Here is a 12,220-nt window from a genome sequence, read left to right as displayed (position 1 = left end):
AACTGTAACGCACACTGATGCTTTAGTTTCAACCTTATGTCGCCAGACCAGTACAGGACCCTAACGGCAAGTCATGACATGGCACAGCGCAAATCCTGTAGTGCACAGTCTGAACATCGTTTCTATGAAATTGGATACCCATACGGTAAATAGTTTTCCGTGTACACTGGCTCAAGTAGCGAACGTTTAATTAGCCCATAACCAGTTCGTACTTACGAAAGACGTTCTTCCAGATTCAAAAATCGAATCTCCAAATTCTGTATTGTTAGACATTTAAATGGCTACAATTAAAACTACGAAAACAGTGTGTCCCGAAACATCTCTTTCCCATTGCAATCTTCGCTTGAGGCAATGTCTGTGGAAGAAAATGCAAGTACTGGGATTAATAGAGGAATACATGGATCGACAAGAAATGCGACTGCTTTGAACATCCGAACGTGGGTTTTCTGATAAATAAGCTGAAGGAGGAAGCAGTACATGCTATATTTAAACAAACAAAACAAAATCAATTGGCCTGCCTCTTAAAAAAATAAAAAAAGTTAAATACATCTTGACCAAAGGTTAAAAGAGATTATAAAAATATGTATCGACTCGGGAGATTTAAAATGTTTAAAATCTCTGGTTTTCTCACAAAAAACTGGGTGAGAAATCAACATTTGTAAAATAAGACAAAAGTTTAACCATTTGTTGTTTCAGGAAGAAAAAAGTTAAAAATAAAAAATCAACTTAACTACGTTAGTCCTAAGCTTGGATAAAGTGTGAAAGAATGTTCACATTACGGGTCGTAAAATCCGTGGCAAGTATATTTGCGGTCGGAAATATCGGTACCACTTTGACCTCGCGGGTCGCAAAGTCGACAGACGTAAAGTCCACGACCAGAGCCGGTTCGAGACAATTTATCCAAACGAGCGACTTAACATTCGGCACTCCCCCCTCCCCTCTCCCCATTTCGCTCGTGCATTTTCATCCGTGTCAGTTTCCAGTAGGAATTGTAATACGCACTGTGTACGTATCTTCCACTTAGGCGCCCCAAGCGGACGCCCTATTTGTATTACGTCCTGTATAAAAATCTTACAGTTGTACCGCCTCTGGCGTCCCTCTCAGATTGGCGCCCCAAGCAGCAACCTGCTTAGCTTAGGCCTTCAACCGACTCGGTCCACGACAGCCAGCTGCAGAACGAGGCAGACTTGACAAGGTATAACTGATGGCAATAACCTCCATTCATTCCCGTGGAAACTTGAAGTACTAATTTTTTTTAACTGTTATCCTCTTTTTTTTGTTTTTTGGATGAGTTTGTCGGCAGGGGTTGTTTGAAACCAGCTGGTGGCGGTGCCGGTATAGTGACTGACTGTGGCGTACGTTTTCAGTTTGGTCATCGTATCTGGGAGTCTTTCTGAAGGTGGTTAGATTGCTATAGGGCATTTATTAGTGGTATAGGAGTAGTGTCAATTTTAACCCGCTCTCTTCAATGAGTGAGGCTAAGCTGACTAGGCACCTAGTAAATATTGTACTTTGTTAGGTCCTCTGACAAAGTTATAGCGTTATGGAACTGTGCTTTTTTTGTCCCTGTGAGTTTTAACAGTTTCAGTGTCAATGAGTGACTCTTCTTGTGTCTCACTAAATTTGCAGGCTCCTGGCAGTTTTTTGTTAAACAGACCTTCATAGCCGTCTTCTGGGAATACTGAAATTATCTTGGCCACAACGAGTCGGTATCAGTTTTTCCATGAACCTTTATTACAGCGAAGTCATTGAGTGTTAAGGAAATTTTATTCTTCCCTGAAGTTGCAGGCTCCTGTTCCTCTTTTTCGGTTACTACTTTGCTAAGTAGTAAGCCCGTATCTATATCTGAACTACTCCAAGAACTGAGAAGTCTGAATCTGACTCTAAAGAATATTCAACCGGCTGCCTGACCTGTTTTCTTCCTTTTATGGCATTTATGTAGTGAAATCTACCTTATGTCGTTTTGTTTCTACAGCACGCTCCTTTCTTCCTTTGGCAAGTATTTGCTTCAATAATAAGCTTTTCTTTTCCCGCTGATTCTTCTTCCATTCATTCTTTTCTGAGTGTCGACGTTTCGATGCTTTGCCAGAACGCTTCCTCTTATTTTTTATTTTTTTATTGAAAAATTGTCGTCACATTGTTGCACCTTCGGCGATTTATCCCAATAGATCTACAGAATTTTACCCCACTTTTTAACAAATGCTCCCTGTTGATTCGGAGGATTAACTGGAACTGTTATTTCCACACGAAAGTGAAGCTCAAATGCGTAGTGTCAATGAGAAATTCGTTGTTTCTTTTTTTTCAAACCCTACATTACACAATGTTCCAGTAAAACATAAGAAAATTTATATGGTAGCAGTAAAAAAACAGACTTACATCATTTTCTCATCCCCAGAACGACGTGTGGGACAATAAGTTACAATTATAACAAACCTGCCACTTGGTCAACTCCTGAACCGATAGCAGTCAATTAAAAAGCTCGGTGCTGGTTTTTACCCCACAAGGGGGCTTTCCCCCCACATAGGGCCATCAAATCACGCGGTTTATCCGGATGCCATCTGGTTTTTATTGCTCTGTTTCAACCTCCTGTCGTAAATGAGTAAAATAGTAAGAAAAACGCTATTTTTGGACTCCCATGTCAGGTTGTTGTTATGTGATGTCAAATGTCACCTGGTGGACTGAAACTGGACATTAACTGGGAGGGATTAAAGCAGGTTGGCAACCCTTCAGATTATCGTCGACTGTCGTGGCACGGCGACTTGATCTGCAGCTTCGCTCTTGTAGAGTAACGCACGGCACATCTAGTCAGACGTGGGCGTGATGTCATTATTGATGTTAGCTGTTGTGAGTGTACACTAATGAATACACTTATGGTTATTTCTCGAGGGCAATGCAACAACACATAACGCTAATGCGTCTATTAAAAGATTCCAAGGTATTCTTGACTACAGGAAATATCGGAAAGTAAAGTTAAATTCTGTTTATATGGATTAGGTGAGGCCAATGATCGGCAAAAAACAATGATTACAAACGTCAAAAGCAGCACCCTGAGGTGAGCTGATCCTCCTAGCGGCGAGATACATGATGCACTTCGTAGACGCGCTGCAGAACTTGTGATGTACGCTGCAGTGAATAAAGGATCCCATACAGACAGCAGCAGAGGATAATAAGATGAACTACACAGCATCCCATAAATTCTTGAGGCGAACTGGATCCACCGTTTAAACGGCAACTTGTATCAGGAAAAAGTATTCGCAGTTAACAGCTACAGTTTCAAAAATTTTATTAGTTTCTTCCAGGATGTCGGACAGATAGTTTATACGTAGGGCATGTCCAGTGTCTTCCAGACTCTGGTTGTCTACCTTACAATATTGTTCCATTTATTTATTGTTTCTGGAATGGCTCAACAGTGCACTAGAAGAATTTCCAGGAGAAATTATTTTAGTTTATTGTAGATTTGCAACGTGTCAGACATTTTATATTATTGGGTAAATGATCAAAGATTTTTGTTGCCGTCTATTGGACTCCTTTCTGAGCCACTGATGGATTTAATAATGGGTAATAAAGATCATTTTTCCCTCTAGTGTTGTAGGTATGGACATCACAGTTCTTCTCAAATTGTAATGGATCATTTATGACAAATTTCCTTGGCAAATATGCGTATTGTGATGGTGCAGTTAAAATTCTTAGCTCCTTGAGGAGATAAATACACGAGATCAGTGGGTGAATACCACATACAGTATGCAAAGTATGTCAAGACACTGATTCGTTTCTTTGTGAGATTAGCAGTTATATTAAGAATAAAAGCAACTGAACTTAACTGTTTGAGAAGCTCAGTAATATGCTTCTTCCAGTTCCAGTTTTCATCAATATGTACACCTAAAAATTTGGAGCATTCGACATTATTTACTGACTCCTGCTCAAGTGTTAAATCAATTGTTATTATGACTCTGTTTTACAGAACCGGAACTGAATATAGCGTCTTTTTTTTTTTTTCAGAATTTAGCGAGGGCCCATTTTCTGAGAAACACTTCATAATTCTTTGGAAAATATCATTTACTATCTCTTCTGACGCTTTCTCTATAATATCATTTACAAATCTTTTCACCTTTTAATGCCTTTAGTGATCGCTTTTTATTATTAAATAATATAACTCTATGACTGAAGAGCATACTTTTCAATGTCGGTACACTCCCATAGAGGACCGAAAATTTAAAAAGAAAGAAAAAAATTGGGTAACAGTTTGGAAACACTTCACGAATAAGATAAATGCCTTCATCGCATAAGATGTGACCTCATATCTGACCTCCTCAGCCTTCATTCAATATGTAATGTTCTACAATTAGCAACAACAGTTCACACCATAGCAGTTGTTTTTACCATTGTGTCATGGTTACTAATCAGCCAATGTGTTCCAAGTTATTTGTTATAAATACTTAATGGAAAATATTTTTGAGAAGTTTTGCAATTAATTTTGCTACTTAAGTAACTGTAATTTTTTGAGTCTAAGTTTGGATCAAAATTTCTGTTCAGGAAGATAATGAGAACACAGTTATTCTTAAATGAGTTTTTTGCGTGTTGGAGGATTGATGGTCAAGCAGGTTATACTGGGGAGCATTTGTGATGTTTGGAAAGTAGAGGAGAGCTACTGACATAACTGATGCAGTAAGGGGGGTTGTGACTAATGACCTGACAAGTCGTGAACATTTTCCACAAAAGGCAAGAGATTCAAGTCCTGGACCATTGAACAATGTTTAGTGTTAAGGTCAATAAATATTTCGTTATCCATATGACGGCATTTTGGAGTGAGAACAGATAGGTAGTCACCTCTTCTTTGCAGTAATAAATATATTATACTTAATTAATATAAGTTAATACATTTATCTCCAGTTTTTAAAAGTAGAGTATATTGACGAACGTGGTTAACAGAAGAAACTGTTCTGCCCTGTTGCTGCACCAAATTTTGTACATTTGTATGAAACTAAAAGTCCTTCACTAAAAAAATTTGTTGGCTTAATTTACAAGCAGTGTTTTTTGTAACAGCAGTGCTTTCTAGCACACTATGTACTCACAGATGAACACAGATATTAGTAATAGCATAGTATTTGGTTTGTTCTTTTGGTTGCTCTCTTTTTATGATATTTATTGCTGTTATTAAAAGTCTAGTCTGTGTTAATATGTGGTTTTCATTACTTACAGGTTTCAAGGCTGGCTGGTGCTCTAGCAACACTTGGAGTAAAGAAAGGGGATCGTGTTCTCATTTATATGCCTATGATTCCTGAGGCAATTATGGCAATGTTAGCAACTGCTAGGCTGGGAGCTGTCCACTCTGTTGTCTTTGGAGGTATGTGATCAATAAAAAGACATTAGCTGTTTACTAATACATTATTTGGTTTATGATCACATAAAGGTTATGATTCTTAGTTTCCAAATGCAATTAGTTGAAGTGCGGAGAGAGACCTCCAGATTCACCCTAGTGGGACATAAACAATACTTTATCTGTTTAATTCATTTTAGTCGTAAAATGTTACTTTTTTATTGGGACATATGTTTAACAATAGATTTCTAGAAATTAAGCTAAACAACAACCAAAAAATACCCTGTAATGTGATCATCACAACTAATTACTGCTTTAATATGGAATACATGTTTTCTGGCCTGAGGTTGGAAAACGTTCCACTCATTTTCTTGGTAAATCTCAAAACATTTCTTGCCAGTCTTAAGTCATACAGATTGTAGGGTCAGATCTGGAAATGGGGAGGAGGTGTCACAGTTTGTTACTCTCTCTCTCTCTCTCTCTCTCTCTCTCTCTCTCTCTCTCTCTCTCCCTCCCTCTCCCCCTCTCACTCTCCCTTTCCCTCTCCCCCCATCTCTCTCTCCCCCTCTCCCCCGCTCCAAATGGAATATGTCATCAGCTATACTTTTACCATTTCACAGATGCCTATGAATTTAAAAATAATGATAATGAGGAAATATAAAGTGATTTATTATAACAATAATAAAGTGTTTAATTACAATAAAATAAATGTAATACTGACTACAATAACAATAAATTGTTTACAAAGAATTAAATTCCATATATCAGATTTTTTAACAAAACTTCATTCTTCTTTATCCTCTGAATGTTGATTGAGAAATTTGGAAAGTGACATGTGAAAAAATATAAATGTTATTATCTGCAACTGTTTTGCACACTGAACAAAGCCACACAGTTTAGACTACAATTTTTCAATTGCAAAGGGTACATCCTTGAGACAGTGATGAATATTTTGTTCTAAATATGGATTTTGCGCCTTGATCTGAAATTACAAGCTACTTTTCCATACAGATAATGAAGCGGCGGTTAGTAAAGTGATTTTTGTAGCTGCAAATTTTTGTGGATCTGATGTATTGCCAGTTAGTTTCTGTCTTAGGTTCTTCAGCCAATGTTTCTTTGGCCATTTTTCTGATGTTTCACCAGCATGAGTGACTGACATGTCAAAGTTTCACTCTCCATTGCCATTGGTGGACTGAAGTTGAGCTCATAATTGGAGGTTGTGTATACTAGCTCCCAGGACACCAACATCTGGGGTTTATTCCGTGGTCATTACCACTGTGGTACTCCCCTGTTTCCTGCAACAACTGCCAGCAGAAGATATGGGACCTATTAGAGCTGATGACATACCGAAACCTAAGCACAGATTTGATGCGGTGATCACATGTAATACAAATCACTTAATCAAGATAACCTCTTTCTTGGCAGACTTACAGAGGAATCTGCCTAACACAGAAGCTCTACTATGCTGTATAGATGACTAAAAATCCATAAAGAGGATTTATCACTAAGACCAATCATAAGCACTCCTGGTGCACTGGCATATAAACTGGCAAACACTTGACCTCTCCACTTCAGCTGCGAACATGTCATTGAGAAGCTAAAGAAACTAAAACTTGGACCAAACAACATCCTGGTCAGCCTTTATGTAATTTCCCTGGCTACTAAAGTGCCACTCAATGATTCTCTGGAGTATATCAATTCCATTTTGTGCATGACACCACCAAGAAGCTGTTTCACGTATGTCTTACCATGAGCTTCTTCATATGGAATGGTGATTTCCATGAACAGCTGGAAGGCATCACCATGTGTAATCCACTTTGTCCAGTATCAGCCTGTTTCTTTATGGAGCATTTCAAAAGATGGCCGCTGGACTTGGAACTTCATAGACTAAGGTGTGATAGAAAGAAGTAGACAGGCAACACCTTCATCATGTGGAATCATGGTGAGGAACAGCTCAGTGGCTTCCTAAGATATTAGAACAGTCTCCATGCCAACATAAAATTTGCTATAGATGTAGACAAGGACCAACAGCTACCCTTCCTAGATGTTCCGGTTACAAGGAATGGTGAGAACCTTGGACACGGTGTGTATCAAGAACAGACACACACAGACTGATAACTGCATAAATGTTGAAATCATCATAATGTGGCAGACAAACCAACAATTTAAAATCAGAGATGTTAAAACAGTCTATATTAAAACTGACTGAAATTCCAAATCTGCAGTAGTTATTTATTATGTTTTCACAGTATGACAACCAATTTCATATCCTGGAAGTATGTCTCCAGGTCCTATACAACTCATATTTCATGTGCCATAAATTCCAGGGTACAAGTGCACTTCTCTGTAAAACCTTGGATGAAATAGCAGATGGCCATCCTGTCTGAACCACGCATGATCAGTAATACATCTCCAAAACACAGTCAAAAGACAATCCTGGACAGCACATGACAATCCATGTATGATGGAATAAAACCTATGAGCACAAACCATTGCAGAATGAATGTAATGTAAATTAAAACACAGCTTGCAGTGAAGGTAGAGTATAAAAGAGAAGAAACCTACCATCATCAAGATCGACAGCAGAAACAAAGAATTAGGACACCCAGTCCTTGGGAGTCATCAACATGCTAAAATAAATTGGCATGTGGGAAATAGCACCATATGTTACACTGCTAGCCACACACTGAATACTGTGAAGCCAAGCACACTCCACCCAGTCACAAATTGAAGGTCACGATATCTAGTAGTAGAAACAAAATTAATAGGACACACAGTTTGACCTTGGGAATCACAGTAACAAAATGGATCTCAGTGTTAAATAAGACTCCAATACAAGAGACAGAAAATATTAACCATTACCTTTATTAAGAGAAGTAACAGACAATTAAAATTATTTAAAGCTAAGGAAACTGAACTACTTGGTTCCATTTACAACAAGATAATGGAACCTGCAAATTGATGGCAAAGTATTATTTTAAATAATATTAAAATGCACAATACACTGATACTCAGTTTACTATTGAACATTCATCTGATGATATTATCCCTTACCTTGATCTGGCCATCACTTTGAAAGATTTTCTTTTGATATTTATAGGAAGCCCTCTACAACTGACTTGGTCATCCATTCTTCCTCCAAACATCCCATCAGTTATAACAGAGCAGCTTTCAGAGTGTTCTCACATCACTTTCACAACATTCCACTCTCTGCTGAAGCTTTCAGAAATGAATATGATGCTATTATCCACAATGCTATTTCCAATGGATATAACAGTAGTTTTGTTCAGAGCATCAACAATGAGATTCTCAAAAGGGTCTCTGGTTCCTCTCTATGCCAGTCAGGGTTTTTCTCCACACTAGTTACCTTACACATTAACCAGCCCACCATCGGATATCACCATTTGCCATAATATGGGAGTGTGTCAGAATGCGTAGGCAGACACCTAAGAAAGAAGGATATATAGAAGCATTTTTTATTCCTCATAATGTTGGGATCAGATATAGACATAGAGGGTCATGTGGCACCAGCTTGTATAAGAACACTGGGGTTTATGCCATAAAGTGTCGAGGTTTTAGTATGTGGTTTAAGAAACATCTCAACGTGAATAATCAAGGTCCACCTTGTCATTACAGTTGCAGGAAATGAATAGTCGGAAACAAATGTTAGAAAACAACAGCAACATTTTATGCATTGGGTATAAAGGGACAGTGTTACATATTTTAGAAGAGATGTACATTTTTTGGGCTATCAAGAAGTCCCCTTTACAGATATTGAACAGCCAGATGTACCTAAAACATTGGGGTCTGTTACTGAATCTCAGCTACTTATAGTCTCCTCACTATTGATAGAGTCCACATGTGGTTACATTCATCCTGGATAAATAATTGTTCCTGTTGCCTAGATTCAGATCTCCTATATTCCTTTTCCATTCCAAACCACCTCTGCCATCCACCCTCCCTTCCAATTCCCCCCCCCCCCTCCCCCCAGGGGTTTTTGGCCAGTTTTGAGAGATTAGTTTTAGGAGCTCTGGTCTGATTTCACTAGAATCCATCACATAGTCTCTATATTCTCTGTGTTAGTTTGGACTGTTTAAAAAGTGATAGGGATCAATTGTTGCATTAACTTGAATATTATATTTTTAATGGTTAATATATTTCACCATCAAAGGCTAGGACTTCAGTTGTGTTCTATCATCTTATTGAGAATGGAACCAGGTAGTTCAGTTTCCTTAACTTTAAGTAATTTCAATTTATTTTGCTTCTCGTAAGTGTAATGGTTAAAATTTTCTATCTCTTGTATGGGATTGTTATTTAGCAGTGAGATCCATTTTGTTACTGCAATTCCCATCGTCAGATCTGCATCTCCTTGTATTTGGTTTCTACCGTTAGATGTCGAGATGTTCAATTTGTGACGGGGTGGGGCGTGCTTGGCTTCACAGTAATCAGTGTGTGGCTAGCACTATAATATGCAGTTCTATTTGACATATGCCAATATATTTTACTATATTGATGACTCTGAAAGATTTTGTATCTTTTAATTCTTTTTTTCTGCTGTAGATCTTAATAATGGTAGGTTTCTTCTCTTTAATACTCTACCGACACCACAACCTGTGTTTTGATTTACATTACATTCCTTCTGCAATGTTTCATGCACATAGGTTTTATCCTGTCATACGTGGATTGTCATGTGCTGTCCGTGCTTGTCTTTTGATTGTGTTTTGGAGACGCGTTCTGATCATTCATGATTCAGATCAGATACCCATCTGCCATTTCATATAAGGCTATGCTGAGGAATGACATGTTTTTACACACTTGTAACTTGGGATTTGTGACACATGAAGTACTAGTTTTATATGACCTGAAGATATACCTCCAAGGTGTGAAACCAGTCATCATATAGTGAAAACATAATAAACAGCTATTGCAGATTTGGAATTTCACTCAGTTTTAAGATAGACTATTTTACCATCTTCAATTTTAAATGGTTTGATTATCCTTCACATTATGTACAAGTTTTTTTAGCTGTGGTTGCCCAACCTATAAGGTTATTTGTGGACTCATCGCCCAAGCCAGAAAAGAGGAGAGATTAACACACTTGTAATAAGTGAGAGCAGAATACAAAACACAAAAATTGCATTTAATCGGAGAAGAAACTTACTCACCAGCAACAACATCAGTCTGAAAATAAGGAAAAGTATCATGAAAGGTTTCATTTGGAATGTGGCCCTATATGGATATGAAACTTGGACAATTGGAAGAGAAGAGAGAAGATGGCTAGAGGCCATGGAGATGTGGTGCTATAGAAGGATGATGAAGTTGCTTAGAAGAGTACAGAAAACAAGATCTCTGTGGAGGCACATCCAAACAAGAAGAGAGAAACTTGTAGGGCACATCCTACAACACAACAACATCATTGGAACAATAGCAGAAGGAGCTATTGAGGGAAGGAATTGGCAGGGGTGACCAAGGATAACATACATGCAACAGATCATGAATGACGTTGGATGTAACACATATGTGAAAATGAAGACTAAGACAGACAGAAGAGAGGAATGGTGCTCTGCTGCAAACCAACCTCAAGGTCGAACACTAAAAGAAGAAAAGAAAGAATAAGTGCAAGATGATTGTGTGAGCTGCAGCACCTGCGATGTAATATAAAACACCTGGAACACATTCTAAGGAGCAGTAGGTACTCCACCAGCTACCATAAGAAGTGTCATGAAATCTAACTCTTGGTGAAGACACACTTCGGAAGGACAAATACATGCCCACTGTGATGGACAGAATTGGCCATATAGTGTGAAAACACAGCATAAAGACTATTAATTATAAAGTGACCAAGGAGATCAAAGAGTGTCTCAGATTTTCAAAGGACAAAAGGGACACAACTGCAATGCCAGGGCTATACCACATACCCTGTACATCCATCAACACCAGGATCACTGAAACGGTATTTCAGGTTGGGGCAGATGGAGAAATTGGCTGTGGTGGAGCATGCAGTGTGTGAAAAGAGCTACCATGCCCTCTTGTTGAGGGAAGCCATACAAATCCACAAACATGAAAATAGCTACAACAAGAAAGAGCAAAGCCTCAAGCTAAATGAATCCTGTATTCCTTTGCTGCAGCAGACAATTGGTGCAGATACCATGGGGAGAACCACAGTGCTAATGACCAGACAAAAGGCTTCAGACTTTGACATGACAGGTTCATACAATCTCCGACAATGAGTTTGGCTCCAATCCACCACCAGCAATGAAGAGTGAAGCTGGTGATATCTCAGGAAAATCATCAAAGAAACATTGGCTAAAGAATATGAAATAGAAACCAACAGGTAATATGTCAGCAAATATTTCACAAAAGCATTAACAGTTTTGTGTTTTGTAGATCTCTCAATGAAGGTCTTTTTGATAATGAACACATTCCGACACAGCAATGCCCAAAATTTAAAAAAAAGCCCATGATCATATTTCTTGCTCATGTGTGTTATAGTATGGCGTCTGCCAAACAAAATTATCCATGACTTCGATACTTTGATTATCAGCTTTCAAATCAAGAGGACAAATGATTCTGGGTATTGTTTCATTTTTTATTTTGAAATTTGATTGGGCTCAACATGTGAAAATCATTTTTACCTCCGTGTTATCCTACCATTGTAGACAGTTACTCCATTATTGCTTATCCTACAGTGAATCTCTCATGTTACAAGTTTCTTTTCCTGCTAGAGGTTCGGCATGTTTTCCTTGTTGACTTCAGTGAGTATAATGTGTTACGTGACTCACATTCTACCTGCCACAGAGGTCAAGTTATAGAGCCTCAGAAGCTTTATATCCTCAACACTGGCAATCACATACATTTTCACTCTGCTGCTGGATCATCCTCAGCCACTGACCTCTCTTTCAG

The 12,220-nt window shown here is 38.3% G+C and overlaps 1 protein-coding gene across 2 annotated transcripts in view; it reads left to right on the top strand.

Moving 5' to 3' along the window:
- Positions 1–12,220, top strand: part of LOC126184836 (acyl-CoA synthetase short-chain family member 3, mitochondrial) — a 518,174-nt gene that overhangs the window by 338,800 nt on the left and 167,154 nt on the right. For both annotated transcript variants that reach the window (XM_049927427.1, XM_049927426.1), the window contains exon 4: positions 5,200–5,344. In XM_049927427.1, coding sequence (XP_049783384.1) covers positions 5,200–5,344 — 145 coding nt within the window. The remainder of the gene's footprint in view (positions 1–5,199; positions 5,345–12,220) is intronic.

This window comes from Schistocerca cancellata, chromosome 4, assembly GCF_023864275.1.
Source record: "Schistocerca cancellata isolate TAMUIC-IGC-003103 chromosome 4, iqSchCanc2.1, whole genome shotgun sequence".
Taxonomy (NCBI): domain Eukaryota; kingdom Metazoa; phylum Arthropoda; class Insecta; order Orthoptera; family Acrididae; genus Schistocerca; species Schistocerca cancellata.
Note: the sequence above shows the minus strand (reverse complement) of the source record. Positions and strands in the feature narration are given on the sequence as shown.